Source organism: Cucurbita maxima, unplaced genomic scaffold (assembly GCF_002738345.1).
Source record: "Cucurbita maxima cultivar Rimu unplaced genomic scaffold, Cmax_1.0 Cma_Scf00001, whole genome shotgun sequence".
NCBI classification, from domain to species: Eukaryota; Viridiplantae; Streptophyta; class Magnoliopsida; order Cucurbitales; family Cucurbitaceae; genus Cucurbita; species Cucurbita maxima.
In genome coordinates this window covers 2,541,930-2,558,066 of record NW_019272017.1, presented here as the reverse complement: position 1 = coordinate 2,558,066, position 16,137 = coordinate 2,541,930, and the positions used below count along the sequence as shown (strand labels likewise).

Below are 16,137 nucleotides of genomic sequence, written 5' to 3'. Positions count from 1 at the left end.
AATAGAGAGGATTAAACACCGATAAAAACGTATCAAAATTCTTATAAATAGAAAATAGAGGATTAGACACAGTAAAACTCCTATAAATAGAAAACATAGAGACATTTATTCCTATAAATAAAAAATGGAGTCGTTTAGTTCCTATAAATAGAAAATAGAGAGGTTTAAAGATAAAAACATATCAAAATTCTTATAAATAGAAAATAGAGGATTAGATACAGTAAAACTCCTGTAAATTGAAAACATGAGATATTTATTCCTATAAATAAAACACATGTGAAAATAGAGTCGTTTAGTTCCTATAAATAGAAACATGTGAAAATAGAGTCGTTTAGTTCCTATAAATAGAAACATGTGAAAATATTACTAAAAACAAAAGAAAAGAAAGTCGTTTAGTTCCAGAAACATGTGAAAATAGAGTCGTTTAGTTCCTATAAATAGAAACATGTGAAAATATTACTAAAAACAAAAGAAAAGAAAGTCGTTTAGTTCCTATAAATAGAAACATGTGAAATATTATTAAAAACAAAAAAGTTTAGACGAAAAACACATGATTCAAAGGTGATCAGTATTTCTATAAACAAAAGATAAAGAAATACATGATTAAACAAAAGATAAAGAAATTGATTAGAGTAATATTACTAAAAACGGAGAAGTTTAGACACATAAGAAAAAAACACATGATCAGGATTCCTATAAACAGAAAATAAAGAGTCAGAGGATTAGTTCTTATAAATAGAAAAATATTACTAAAAACAGAGAAGATTAGATACAAAGTTTTTATAAATAGAAACACTGAAATATCTCTAAAAACAGGGAAGATTAGACACAAAATAAAGACACATGATCAGTATTCCTATAAGCAGAGAAACACAACCACAAAACACAGGATCAGGATTCCTATAAACAGAGAATAAAGAAACACAATCACAGTAAGAAAATAGAAAGAAACACAATCACAGTAAGAAAATAGAAAGAAACACAGAGAAGAGAAGTACACAAACATAATAACAAAATAGAAAGAAATATAGAGAAGAAAAGTTTAGACACATAAAGAAAAAACACATGATCATATTCTTATAAACAGAAAATAAAGAAACACATGATCAGAATTGGAGGTTCAGTTCCTATAAATAGAAACACTGAAATATTACTAAAACGGATAAGTTTAAACACAAGAAAAAACACATGATCACTATTCAATAAAGAAACACAGACACATTAGAAAGAAACACAAGTTTAGACACAGAAAAAACACATGATCAGGATTTTTATAAACACAATAAAAAGTAAAAAGGAACACAGAGACACATAAGAAGAAAAAACACATTATCAGATTCTTATAAACAGAAAATAAAGAAACACATGATAAGAGTAGAAGTTTGGTTCCTATAAATAGAAACACTGAAATATTACTAAAAACAGGGAAGGTTAAACACAAAAGTAAAAATACATGATCAAATCACAATTACTCTAAAGAGAAAATAAACAAACACAACCATAGTAGAAAGAAACAACACAAATTTAGACAAACACAGACACAGTAGAAAGAAACAACACAAATTTAGACACAGAAGAAAAAACACATGATCAGGATTCCTATAAACAGAAAATAGAGAGATTTAGATACATTAAGATCAGTTTTCATAAATTGGAATACAAACACCTAAAATAGGAGTAAAAATAGGGAGATTTATATAAAACAGTAGAAAGGAATAAGGAACAAGGAACAGAGTACTGATACAATACAGAGAACAGAAAACAGAAGAGAAGAACTCTAATAGATATCAGATAATACCTCAAAAACATATGACAAGATTTAAATATTATGTTGGTCTCGCCTTAATCTTTACTTTCACTCATTAAGCATAAATTTCATATGAACTAAATTGTAAAAAAATGTTAAGAGGTTGGTGTCATTGTAGAGTTCCGTCATACGATTTCTCCATTCCTGCCCGTTGGATGCGAATAATGATCTCGAAAGGGAGTGACCAGTAGCACTGACCAGGCCGTTCGTTGTCTTGGAACAGTGCGAACAAGTGGGTCCCCTTACTTCATTTCATTTCATCATCCTCCATACCAATACTCATTCTTCAGAATCACACAGAAATTTCCGCCCCTTACTCTCCCAAGGTCCATTTTCCTCTGTTCTCTTTCTTCTCTGTTTTGCATTTCGGATTCTGCCTGTTCTAAGCTTTCATTTTCTTTGTGTTTCCTTTTCTAGATGAATCGGGGTAGACCAAGGAAGGAGAAGCTGTTTAGGAGAAAATCTTGGGCCTCAATAACACCACCGGGTACCAGTTATGATCAAGTGAGTGATACCCAGTTCACAGTTTCTCTCTGTTTTTGTATGCTCTGTTCTCTTCTGGGTCGCCGTTGTTCTAATCAGAAATGGAGTTTGTTCTGATTTTAATAATACCTAATGGAATGTTTGCCTTCAAACTTTGTTCTGAAGAACCCTTTTAAGATGTCGTTGTCATTTTCAAGCCCCATGAAGTGTGTGATGGAGTTTGAAAATGATAACTCTGACATGCAGACGAATTGGTTGTAATAATGCCTGTAAGGCTAGAGATGGCACATGCAATTGCTCCACTTGAGTCAATCTATGAGTTTGAGCTGCTGGGATGCATGAACTTGTGGTAGACTTCTAGTTGAAGTTTTGGAATAGATAGCAGCTGAGTTTTCTCTTCTTTGGTGTTAGTGATTACATGACTGATTCAATTTTGCTTAGATTTGTGATGCATGTTTGTTTCTCTCTTTTCTCGTCTTTACTTTATACTTTATACATGTAGCCGTCCAATCTCACCGCTAACAGATATTGTCCTCTTTGTGCTTTCCCTTTCCAACTTTCACGTCTCCTAGGGAGAGGTTTCCAGACAGTGGGCGATGGAGGAGAACGAAGCATTCTTTTAAGGGTGTGGAAACCTCTCCCTAGCAAACTCGTTTTAAAAACTTTGACATGCACTAGCAATCTCAGTCTGGTACTGACTTCCAAGTGAACTTTGATTGACATGCACTAGCAATCTCAGTCCTGTACTGACTTCCAAGTGAATTTTGATTGACATGCACTGGTTTGCTTGTCTTGTACCATGGGATTCTTCAATCTTCTTAATCCATGGTTATGATGCTTATGAATTTTGATTGACATGCACTGGTTTGCTTGTCTTGTACCATGGGATTCTTCAATCTTCTTAATCCATGGTTATGATGCTTATGATATACTTCGGACAGCTGATAAACAATGATGATTTTGTTTGAGTGCTTCTTTGGTGAGTCAAGCCATCCATGTCTGGGGCTTATAATCACTCTTCGTTTATCATGTAACGGCCCAAGCCCCCCGCTAACAGATATTGTCCTCTTTGGGCTTTTTCTTTCGGGCTTCCCTTCAAGGCTTTTAAAACGCATCTACTAATGAGAGGTTTCTACCCCCTTAAAAAGAATGCTTCGTTCTCCTCCCCAACCGATGTGGGATCTCACATGCAATCTCTCCATGGAACCCATTCCTTCTAGACCGCTATAATTTTTTGAAATAGATTCTCCTTTTTGCATCTATATCAGATTTATATCTTCCATCTGGAATATTCTTGCATTTTATGATATCTACCTTTTTCATGTGATTTTATACTGAACAAAAGTTTGCAAAATTCTTGATCAGGAAACGGCTCAAAGCTTTTCACACCCTAGAAGGTACGAGGTCACATTACAATTATATGCATGCAGCTATCTTCGAATCTTATCTTATGTCATTTACTTGTAGTGTAAAATTCAAAAGAACAACCATTGATAGCATATACAATGATCGCCAATCTCGTTCCATTGTTATGGCACAAGCAAAGGAGGTTCAAGCAAAACTGCCCCCTGGTTATCCCAGTTTTATTAAGGTTATGCTCCCATCACATATCACCGGAGGATTTTGGCTGGTAAGCTGACTTGCTATTAACTTGTATCCAAAATGTCGATTACTACAGCAAATCCTTTGATCATTGCGCGTTGTGGCCGCAGGGTCTTCCAAGGGGATTCTGTGATAGCCATTTGCCAAGGCAGGATACTGCAATGATCTTACAAGATGAAAGTGGAATGGGATTTCAAACAAAGTATCTATCTGAAAAAACAGGGTTGAGTGCTGGATGGAGAGGTTTCTCACTGGCTCACAACTTACAGCAAGGAGATGTTCTAGTTTTCCATTTGGTTATGCCTAACAAGTTTATGGTAACTGTTCCTCTAGCTTCATTTGATTTTTCTTATCAATTGTTTCGCACCTTCCATAACTGGTCGAGTAGTAGGTGTTGAAGTTCAACGTTAGGAAACGTTCAACTTCGATGAAGATCTTGATAACATAATAGTTAAAATTAGCTTAAGTTCTTCAGTTGGTTGAGTTGAGTGATGATTTAACAAGGTATCAGAGGAAACCGGTTAGTATTCAAACCCATTTAATATTGATATATAAGATTAAATTTATCATAACCCATCATCCTAAAGCTTATGGGTGGAGATATGATTCAATAAAATAGGTCGCTACGAAGAAAACTTGGGATCAGTCATTCGGGTGCCAACATTTTTACTCGGTTTTTGAGATTTAAGTGTTTTAGATCTCTCGTGGTCGTTTGTCCCTGCTGTTTTTAGGTTTACATTGTGAGATCCAATGCTGTAGCTGAGGATGGTGGTGCTCCAGGCTTTGAACCGGTTAGTATTCAAACCCATTTAATATTGATATAAGATTAAATTTATCATAACCCATCATCCTAAGCTTATGGGTGGAGAGATGATTCGATAAAATAGGTTGCTACGAAGAAAACTTAGGATCAGTCATTCGGGTGCCAACTTTTTTTACTCAGTTTTTGAGATTTAAGTGTTTTAGATCTCTCAGTGGTCGTCTGTCCCTGCTGTTTTTAGGTTTACATTGTGAGATCCAATGCTGTAGCTGAGGATGGTGGTGCTCCAGGCTTTGAACGTAGGGCCTACAATAAACAAACACCTCTTTGTAAGTTTTGTTTTATACTTCTATATTTGGGACAATACGAGCTCTCCGTGCTGATAGATTTCGTTCAACAATGTAGATAGCAAAGAAAATGTTCCTTATATGAAGGAGAAACAAATGGCCCTTGACAATGTAAATAGCAAAGAGGCAGACATCCATCCCGTGAAAAATGAAGAATGCGACAATCCCGTCTCCCTTGCAATAGATATCCATAAAGATCACGGGCAAACAAGTGATCGTGTGCATAAAGATACTGAGATGATGCCTGTGCTAGAAGAGTCTGAAAACAACAGAAACAGTTTTGGTTCCAACTCTATGAACGGAATTCGTTTATCGAACTCTACTCCAGATTTCGAAAAAGTGAAGAGTTTGAATGATTTCATCATTTCAGTCAATGGCTTGATCATCGACTCCGAGTTCTCCAGTCACGTTAGAGCAAAATACTTCGAGCTATGCTCTAGTCAGAAAGCATTTCTTCACGAGCATATCCTTGAGGGTCTGAACTACAAACTTGTTTCAGGAATTATATCAGAGACCATCAACATAGCTGATGCCATTAGAGCATGCAAGGTTGGCAGCACCTCACAAGAACATTTTACTACTTGGGACAAAAGTCTGACAGCCTTTGAAGGTCTAGGAATGAACGTGGCGTTTCTTCGATCTCGAATCTACCGATTACTGACTCTCTCAATAAAAATAGAGATGAAAAGAAAAGCGGAGCTGAAACGGGACTCAACACAAGAGGAAATACGAACGCTTGTAGCGAAAATCATGGAAGCAAGATCTGCTGTAAAGCAACTAGAAGCTGAAATTCAGTGTCTGGAGAACACTGATGGTGGTGGGAATATGGAGACATTGTTCAAGGAAGTGGCCAGTGCCCCTTGGTAGTGTGGAAGGGATGATGTACAAATTGCAGAGAAGGTTCTTCGTGGGTGTGAACAGTAGGTTTATTTTGTGCTGTAATGTATCAAACTTTTTGCCATAACTTTTTTTAGTTTCATGATGCATTTGGATATTTTCTGTCTTTTTCTCTCTTTGGTTGAAATAAAAATTAGTTATGAAACAAAAATGGAGTATTTATTGTGAAAATTCGAAAAAAAAAAGGAAAATTTGCCCCCATGCAGGATCGAACTACAGACCTTCAGTTTACAAGACTGACGCTCTACCACTGAGCTATAGGGGCATCTTGCTATTCACGGTGAAATAAAATATATAAAATCTAAAGAAAAAGTAAGTATAAATATGGTAAATAGTATTGGGTCAAATAAATTAATTCATTGTAAAAAAACTAAATAAATTGACCGTTGCTTTTTACGATAATAATATATTTACTAGTTGAATTATGCTCATAAATGGACATAAATTATTCTGACAAAGACGATTACCCGACCCTATTACATAACATTATATATTAAATCTTAAATAGGATGGTCATCGTGACTTAAGCACATATTTTCTAGATTTTTTATTATTAACCTCCCTAGTAGATGCATTTTAAAATTGTAAAATTGTGAGTCTAACGGCGATATGTAACGGGCTAAGACGGACAATATCTACTATGGAGCTCGTGAAACTAAATGCAAACGTTATTGATATATGAAAACGCACATCGGTCTCTTTACTATATATTAAACTAAACTAAAAATAATAATTGAAATGGACAGTCAACAGAGTTCCTGCAACACATGGTTTTGGAGATTTCTCAGCAGCCACCATAGTCTATAGATGAACTCTGTAACCAATCTTATTGCTGTTTCTTTTCAACAAAGAAAATGGGATTCATTGTTCATCCATGAGGCTTCCCTGCATGGTTTTTTGGATCTTTAGAACTTTGCAGCGGAATTAGCTTACGTTGTTCTTGTTCTTGTTCTTGTTCTTGTTCTTGTTCTTGTTCTTGTTCTTGTTCTTGTTCTTGCACGGCTGCTCCGAAGTTGGTATCATTTTCAGGATCAGAGCTTTGGCTTGGGTTCAATGAAGGTTGGATCAATGCAAACAACAACCTGTTTTGTTTTGTTTTGACCCAAAGTATTTGTTTCAGAGTAGGTTGTAGTAACAGAACTATTTGGAAGTTCATACATTCTGAACATTGTTCCAGAGAAAGAGAAAGCTATACCTTTCCAACACTTTTGCCCGAATGAAGATATTCAACAGCGTCTACGACGGATTGGACGCCTAAAAACCTTTTCGGATCCACGGAAACCTGTACAGATGATTTTGATCACCAACGTTGAAAGAAGTAACAAAGGATGTATTAGAATTTCAGTGAGATATTGTCCATGTAAATTTTCTGCAGTATATCATATTTGTAACCGCCCAAGCCCACCGCTAACAGATATTGTCCTCTTTGAGCTTTCCCTCAAGGTTTTAAAACGCATCTGATAAGGAGACAATTCTACACCCTTATAAAGAATGTTTCGTTCTCCTCTCCAACCGATGTGGGATCTCATAATCCACCCTTCTTCGGGGCCCAACATTCTTGCTGGCACTCGTTCCCTTCTCCAATCGATGTGGGATCTCACAATATTGGTGAGCAGTGATATAGAATATGCTCGCTACGTCTAAGTATATTAATCTTTGTCTAGTAAGTAAAGAACCACACGAGAACTGACACGATCACGATAAATGGGCAGTTCAAAGCAGAGAGCTTAAGCAATACCTTCAGTTTGCCTGAGGAGAAAAGACGAAAGAGTGTATCCAAATGTTGTTGCCAGAGGTGAGCATATTGTATGAGGAAGAACCCAGCCTGAAGATTAAGAACTCAAAGTGAAGCAGGTAAGATTTTTTGTTTCGAAAGTCGGAACATAACAGTCATTATCGAGTTTTTATCGAATCTAAGGATACGGAAACATACAATAGTTTGGCTCTTCTTCAGAATTTTCTCACAAATTCCTGGGTAATTTGATGGCTCCCACCCTTGTTCACCTTGATACTGAAACAACGCAGCAAGAAATTCAAAACAGGAACAGACTAACTCGATTATACATGTGGGGTCAAGATTTAAACCTATGACTTTATGGAAGAATTAGAGATTTCTTAATCGCTGAGCTATGAACAACAAAATTACTAGAAACGAGAAAAAGTAGAGGAAGATCATCTGATCCTAAACAAGGATTTATTACAGGTTCTGCTCTTGTGATATCCAAAGTAAAATATTGGAGCCAGTGCTTCTTTAATTCAATTTGTGGATCATTCAAGTATAAAACAACAGGATGAACATAGGAAACTTCTTGAAAACTAACCTGTGAGATCATTCCGATCACAATTAGTCGTCCGTAGACTGCCAATGCATTCAAGCACAGACTAAACATATCGCCTCCGACCGATTCATAGATGATATCGACGCCTTTAGGATACTCTGTCTTTAAAACCTGGAGAACTGAGAACCATAAATATGCCTCTCCTTGAAATAAATTTATAGTTAATTAAAACTATGGGAAAGCAAGCAAAGCTTTTGTAACACCCCAAGCCGACCGCTAGTAAATATTGTCTGCTTTGGTCTATTATGTATCGCCGTCAGCCTCACGGTTTTAAAATTCGTCTATTAGGGAGAAGTTTCTACACCTTTATAAAGAATACTTCATTCCCCTTTCCAACCGAGGTGAGATTTCATAATCCACCCCATCTTGGGGGGCCAGCGTCCACGCTGGCACACCGCCCAATGTATGGCTCTAATACGTAACGGACTAGAGGAGACAATATCAATTAGCGGCAGGCTTGGGTGGTTACAGCTTTCCTTTCAGTTTCTACTTAGCACCTGCACTAAACAATAAAACTCGGAAAAAAGATCATGAAAAATTTTAAATGATTTTCGAAACGTACAGTTTTAATGTCTTCAGATCTGTAATCTATAACTCGATCAACTCCCAATTGTTTCAAAAGCGTGGCTTTGTCCTTACCACCACATGTTGCAACAACCTTATTTCCAGCTAACTTGGCAAGCTGTACCAGGATGGAGGTGAGTTAGAAGGAATTTTCTCATAGGACTAAACAAAAAAAATTCCAATCTACATAGTTGAGATATCTCTTAACATCCTTTTAAATATGATCAAACCTGGACAGCGAATTGGCCAGTCCCTCCAGCAGCAGCAGTAACAAGAACAACCTTTCCAGATTCCATTTGCGCTGCCTAAATCAACGGTGGAAGCAGAAATTATCAGCATACAAGAGAACTAACATTTAAGTGAAGCATAAAATGATCAGAGAATTTCGTGCAAAAAACAGAAGTTGATAAGATTTGTTAGTAGAAAACGTAATTAAATCAGTCAGCAGAAGGAAATGGTCACAATTTTCAGCAAAAACCTTTTCGAGAGCAATTGATGCTGTTAATCCTGAAGTCAGCATGGCAACAACTTCTGGATCGGGTCTTGCAACAGGAAGGATATGTTTTGAATGAACCTACTCAAGTGAAAACAAAAGCATCAATAACCACAAAGATAGTTGTCGGTACATACTCCCGACATTGACAATTGCAATATATTCTTTTTGACAAGTGAAAATTTTTCATTTGATGATAAGAAAAAATAACATCCCAAACCCATCACTAGCTAATATTGTCCGCTTTAGCCTGTTACATAACGCTGTCAGCCTCACGGTTTTAAAACGCGGCTACTAAGGAGAGGATTTCACACCCTTATAAGGAATGTTTCGTTCCCCTCTCCAACCGATGTGGGATCTCACAATCCACCCCCCTTGGGGACCAAACGTCCTTATTGGCACACCGCTCAGTGTCTGGCTCCAATACCATTTATAACATCCCAAGCCACTGTTGTTACAGAACAAACTAGGAGCATTACAACAAACCATTAGGCAGCACTGAAACAACCCAGAAATAAAACTCCACAAAGAAATCATCCAAAATCATTGACATATGCAATCATAATCATCTTATAAGTTTGAGATTGAAGAACTTGAAAACAAACTATGCATATAGATGAGCAAATCATCCCAAGCGACAACTATAGAGCCAAAGTTTATAAAAGAACTTCACCGTCACAAACTCAGCATAACTTCCAAATGTCATCATTGCTGCAGGAGTTCCAACTTTCAGGTGATTGACAGAATCACCAACAGCTGCAATTATTCCCACACCCTGGAATGAACAGAAATTTTATTATTTTAAGTACAACCACCCGAAGCAATGGTCTTATTAACCTAAGATCAAACAGTTAACCCTGAGACCTCGAAACCAGCATTTAATGGAAGGAGAGACTGAAGATCTTTGTTGCCGTTGCTGAAATAATGACCTGAGCTGAAATTAACCTGTAAATTATACCGTTAGAAGAGAAATACATATATTACTGCATCAATAGAACTTAGAGGTGGGGCATCGTAGTCCTTTAAACTGTGAGAATAATAAGAAAAGAGTCAAATAATTGGAAAGAAAACACTAGATTTCATGTCCTGACATGATGAAGTTGACCTTTTTCCTATTGTTAATCAATCGTGCCGTTTATGTTATTGACAAAAGTCCTTTTCTTCTAAAGATAAGAAAGTTACCCAACTGTTCATACCATTGTGGGTAACAACACTATAGGTATGTACTTGGTGCGGGACCTCACATCGGTTGGAGAGGAGAACGAAGCATTCTTTTTAAAGGTGTAAAAACCTCTCCCTAGTTGAGGGGAAGCCCGAATGGAAAAACTCAAAGAGGAATATATGCTAGCAGTGAGTTTATGCTTAGACTTGAATAGTAAGAAGATGAATTTTTATGCGTGAAAATCATATTTAGGACTCAGAAGTAACCATTGAGAAGGGAAAAAGTTGGTGATTTGAAGAAATTTTCAGTGTCCGAGTTAAGAGTAAAACAAAAAAAAAACATCTTTCTAGGACAATTACCCTCATAAAGTTTTATGACCCTTGAGCTACTATACCAGACAGAACCTGATTCTGATAAAATGAAAAGGTGCAGTTACAAATTATAAAGGACACTAAGGTTTTCGAACACAAAAAACGTAAACGAATAAGAATATAGAAGTATTTATGAAATTTCTGCATGAAGAACATGGTGAACACTATAGAACAATAAATTTTATTGGGACTTGAGACTTAGAAACTTACATCGCTTGCATTTACACCCGCATATATGATTTTCACAAGAACTTGATCTGGTTTGATTGGCAATCTCAATGGTGCATGCACCATGCTAGTTGCTTCACGAAAGTTGTGGCTCAGAGTATGAACAACTCTAGAAGAATAGTTAAATGAAACTGTAAGCAATTACTGACCAGTGATGAACGACTAAATCAACGTAGAACATGGTAGCCAACATGCTACAACAAGGACATGGCATGGCACATAATAGAATCTTTGGGTAAACAGAAGAAATTTCCAAATGAGTTAAAATCCAGATAATCTCAAACAAAAATAGGGCGAAAGCATAGAACATTACGCACACTTTGTCAAAACTTTGGGGAATTTCAATTTTCTGAAAAAATGTTGATGAAGAATTTTTTCTTAAACTCGAGGAAGGAAGCAAGTATTTTGCTTCTTCTGCAGGGGTGGGCGAGTACTCCATCCCTCTGCGGTTTGAAATCCATAGGCATGAACCAGCTTTGCTCTCATCAGTGATTAGTTCAAAAGTACCTAAAAAGCAGGAAGCATGGGATATCAGAATCTGACTTTGGAAAAGGAAAGGATAGCAGTTTTGATTTGCAACATCTTTCTGACATGTTTAACTAGATACACAATGATATCAATTACAAGTGTCTTCTTGGAAAACAAATGAATGCCCATTTTTATAATATGCAATTTAAAAGCATCACCAAAGTATCTGATACAATAATCCCTGGTGGTCTTTCTCATAGAAGGGCAATTTGGTCTACCATGAAAAAATGTCGGTGAAACGGCATTGAAGAACGAACCTTCAATCACCATTTCCATGGGAACATAACCTCCTATCCGTTCTGTGAACTTTTCACCTACTGCTGTCGCGGCCAGCTCTGTTTTTACAAACTGCAAAGAAAGTTTAGACAACACATGTACGTAAATGTACTTGTCGATGAATAAAGAGCGCAAATGGAATAAAATGTTAATATGCAGACTAAGAATGTAACAGCCCAAGCCCACCGCTAACAGATATTATTTGCTTTGGTCTGTTACGTATCACAGGCAGTCTCACGGTTTTAAAATGCGTCTGTTAGGGAGAGGTTTCCACTCCCTTATAAGAAATGCATTGTTCCCCTCTCCAACCAATGTGGGATCCCACAATCAACCCCCTTGGGGTCCCAGCGTCCTCGCTGACACACCGCCCGGTGTCTAGCTCTGATACCATTTGTAACAACCCAAACCCACCGCTAACAGATACTATCTTCTTTAGCCCGTTACATATCACCGTCAACCTACCAGTTTTAAAACGCGTTTGTTAGGGAGAGGTTTCCACACCCTTATAAAGAATGCATTGTTACTCTGTCCAACCGATGTGAGATCTCACAAAGAACCATGCGCAAAAAATGACACATGGGACCTCAAAGTTGACTATGTTACAGAAGCTAAACATGGATTGAAATTGCAAAAGAATTTGGATAAAACACAAGGAAGCCAGAGGCAGAGAACCAAGGGATAATACTCTACTAATTGAAAATCATTTCACGTAAGAAAAAATGTAGTAGGAAACTATACCATGTAATACGAAGAAGAAAGTTGAACGTAAAATAATTGTCACGAGACCAAGTTAACCGAAATAATTGAACGTAAAATAATTGTCTCATACATCTTGTGCATGTCCATTTTAGCAATCATATATTTGATGATTGAGGATGTTCACTCTCTTCAAACTTATCTTCTTACCTCAGGACAAAGCACATTCACCCGAATCCCCTTGCGTTTGTAAGGTAAGAGTGCTCTAGTAAACATAACAACACCACCTGGAAATAAACGTAAATGTGAAGTCGGGTTTGCAATTGTCTTCATTCATTAAAACATAACTAATCATAAACGGTTTTGAAAAACACGTCGCATAAGATATGAGAGATAAAACACCTTTGGATGCAGTATATGCTGGATCTGAGGAAAGTGGATAAAGACCAGCAGCAGAACCAAGGTTGACAATTACACCAGGCTTTTTCATTGATTCCATGGCTTTTATCTGATCCACACAGCAGCGAGGGGCAACAAAAAATTAGTTATTACTGAATGAGCTCTAAAAGAAGTTGAATAGGACATCTATTTTGGGACCAACTATGCACGGTTCCATAAAGAACCTATCCAGTTATATTTCGAACCATAGGCTCATTTGGGAAGCGGGGAGAGGTATTTGTATGTAAATGAAGAATAAAATCATAAGTTTCACAAAAGATTTAAATGGAAAAGTGTAGAAAAATCAAATTATCAAGGACTATAATCAATCTCTATGAAATTTCTTGTAACGACTTAGCCCACTACTAGTAGATATTGTCCTCTTTGGACTTTTCCCTTTCGGACTTCCCCTCGAGGTTTTTAAAATGCGTCTCCTAGGGAGAGGTTTCCACACCCTTATAAAGAATACTTCGTTCTCCTCTCCAACCAATGTGGGATCTCACAATCCATCATCCTTCAAGGCCCAACGTCCTCACTGTTGGGCGGTTACATTTCTATCCTTACCAAGACAATTCATAGGATTAAGGATGCACACAGTAACTATGAGACTGGATTGTTCTGAGTTCAAAATGTCACTTGAAGATTAATTGGTTGAAATGATCATAGTTCCAACCAAAGATGGAAAACATGATGTGATTGTGCAGATGGCATGGAGTTGAAGGGTATGGTGAATTTATTAAAGACCCAGGCATCCTACGAGTAGAATTTCCTATCCCCCGAGCAACTCAAATAGAAAGACTAATCGAGTTTCCTATTCCACCACGCAAGTCAAATATCAAAACCAAATTTGGGCTCGACAAAGTAAGAACACTTCATAGTAAAAGTATGGTGAAAAATCAAGTCCCATATCAAAACATACCGCAAGTTGAGTGCATGCCATGACAGAAATGAGGTTGACATCAATGATACGTCTCCATGTTTGAGCACCATCAGTTTGATCATTATGAAATACTATTTTGCTGGCAATTCCAGCACTGTTTATGCATATATCTAATCCTCCATATGTTGCTAAATGCTTTCCGAAAGCCTTCTGTAGGTCATCTGCTCACCAGCCAAATTGAGTGAAGATTATGTAAACGGTACTCTAATAAATGAATTTGTAGAGGATATGAAACCAACCCAAAACAAAGTAGTCTACACTTTGGTTTGCTGTGACCAAGATAAAATTAAATTATGCAAATGCATAAAATTGGTGTAGCTTCCACTTTTTCTACTTTTTTCCATGCTAACCCTTGTCATAAAGGCAAGTTACAAATAACTCCTATTACCGACATGAATTTCAAAAACGTCTCTCAACCGTGAAAGATAACATTTTGGGTGCAATTGCCAACATGATAAGAAAGAGTATATCAAATAGAAGCAAGAAATTCAGCAGCGTCCATCCTACTATACCACAGCTGAAATTTGTCCTTAAAGGCTCTTCGGTTGGTAAAAGTTCGAAAACGTTATCATTGGAGTTCTCTTCCTTAGTTTTTTCAATAAACTAAAATAATTAGCGCTATACCCCTTACATGTGAGATTCCACATCAGTTGGGAAGGAGAACGAAACATTTTTTACAAGGGTGTGGAAGCCTATCCCTAGCAAACGCGTTCTAAAAATCTTGAAGGGAAAGCCTAAAGAGGACAATATCTGTAGCGGTGAGCTTGAATTGTTACATTACAAGTATGAATGACGTCAAGCTACGAGCTGAATTAAAGACTTGAAATTATACAAAGGAAGAAATAGATCAAAACTTTTGGAGAAATTACAAGGGCCATCAAATCAAAGCAAAAACCATGTAACTTTTATGGCAGTGAACACCCATTCATAGCATTAAACTCCAATGTGAACATAAAAAAAAACTTATGGCCATTGTATCTTCTTTTAAATTGGAGAAATTTTTTGTAATTCCCCTATTGATGGTGGGATTCGTCGATGAAATCCGTTCCTTTTCAGAAAATCACGTAATTTAGCAGCAATCCAAAGACGATAATGACGTTATTAACTTAAACGTTACAAGAGAGTCGCAATAAGAAGGTAAAACCACCCAAGAAAATTTATAGGATAAGAGATTCCACTTACTTCTGTTGGTAACATCACATCTTATGAACATTGCAGGAGGAATGTCTAACTTAGGGTGAAGATTGGCATTCTTTTGTTGGATAATGGATGCAACTTCCTGCCCCTTTTCTTCAGAAAGATCAACCACAGTCACAAATACTCCCTTCTCTCCAAGAGCTAAGCAGAGAGCTCTCCCTAAACAGGAAAAACCACCAAACAGATCACACAACGAGCATGCCATTAGTACCAAATCTTAGAACATCATACGAAAAGCAGCACTGCATTCAAGATAAATGAATTGATTTTTGTTTCATAATTAGCATTAACCATCATCCAAACATGTCGAAGAAGAACGACATGAATCCACATAATCAAATCCAACTAATCCACGATCCAGTTAATAAATCTAATTCATTCAAAAAACCAAAAACGGGTCGTTGACGATTAAATCGAATGAATCGAGGTTAAGGCAATCAGATTCATTCAACCAGGAGCGCAAACAATAGGAAGAGCAGAGTTCGACGAGATTAACGAAATTACCGATTCCAGAAGCTCCGCCGGTGACAAAAGCCGATAATGCAGGTTTCAACTCCATACTCTAGTCAGCGATGGCGGAATAACAGGTGAGAGCAACTAGATGAAGCAATCAAAAGCGGTAGCAGCCAATACCCATCTCTCTAAAGCTATATAGCACGTATTTCCGTGCACGGATTAGGAATGATTAATTGAACGGTAGGCGACGGATGAACACAGCTGTAGACTGGCCGATCGTAGGATGAGATTAGAGGATTTGACCGACTGAGATTGTGAATATCGAAGAGAAATTGGATAGCGAAAGGAAGTTGTTGATTAATCAATCGCCATGTGTATGAACCCATAATGGAAACAGAGTAAATGGCTCTCTTCACAATATTAGAGGAAGAAATAGATGTCTCGTCAAATGGTTTGAATCCCAACCATTATAATTTTTTATTCTAAAAATAATTAATTAAATAATATAAAAAAAAAATTAGTGTATGTGTATGTATGTATGTATGTATGTATG

At 36.9% G+C, this 16,137-nt stretch overlaps 2 protein-coding genes and 1 non-coding gene across 5 annotated transcripts; 1 reads left to right on the top strand and 2 right to left on the bottom strand.

Moving 5' to 3' along the window:
* The first annotated feature begins 2,006 nt into the window (after window positions 1-2,006).
* On the top strand, window positions 2,007-5,993 carry LOC111480881 (B3 domain-containing protein Os01g0234100). Its single transcript, XM_023126104.1, has 8 exons — window positions 2,007-2,133; window positions 2,225-2,311; window positions 3,656-3,687; window positions 3,758-3,920; window positions 4,003-4,209; window positions 4,624-4,683; window positions 4,894-4,981; window positions 5,058-5,993. The coding sequence occupies exons 2-8, from the start codon at window positions 2,225-2,227 to the stop codon at window positions 5,864-5,866; spliced, it is 1,446 nt and encodes a 481-aa protein (XP_022981872.1). The 5' UTR covers window positions 2,007-2,133; the 3' UTR covers window positions 5,867-5,993.
* Window positions 5,994-6,089: 96 nt separating this feature from the next.
* TRNAT-UGU lies at window positions 6,090-6,161 on the bottom strand. Its single transcript has one exon. It is a non-coding gene; the product is annotated as a tRNA-Thr (tRNA).
* A 385-nt stretch (window positions 6,162-6,546) lies between these two features.
* Window positions 6,547-16,001, bottom strand: LOC111479268 (prostaglandin reductase-3-like). Of its 3 annotated transcripts, none has more exons than XM_023123828.1 (19): window positions 15,633-16,001; window positions 15,114-15,287; window positions 13,911-14,092; window positions 12,956-13,061; window positions 12,764-12,840; window positions 11,839-11,929; window positions 11,371-11,560; window positions 11,036-11,162; window positions 10,157-10,237; window positions 9,966-10,067; window positions 9,278-9,373; window positions 9,030-9,104; window positions 8,798-8,917; window positions 8,218-8,346; window positions 7,830-7,907; window positions 7,635-7,721; window positions 7,092-7,178; window positions 6,894-6,978; window positions 6,547-6,863 (listed from the first exon to the last, which is right to left on the bottom strand). In XM_023123828.1, exons 1-18 carry the CDS (start codon window positions 15,685-15,687, stop codon window positions 6,928-6,930), a joined length of 1,908 nt encoding a protein of 635 aa, XP_022979596.1. In that variant the 5' UTR covers window positions 15,688-16,001; the 3' UTR covers window positions 6,547-6,863; window positions 6,894-6,927. The 3 variants fall into 3 exon arrangements, with proteins under 3 accessions (XP_022979596.1, XP_022979605.1, XP_022979589.1); XM_023123837.1 differs by having other exon boundaries at window positions 6,547-6,857; XM_023123821.1 differs by having other exon boundaries at window positions 6,547-6,978; window positions 15,633-16,000.
* Window positions 16,002-16,137: the final 136 nt, after the last annotated feature.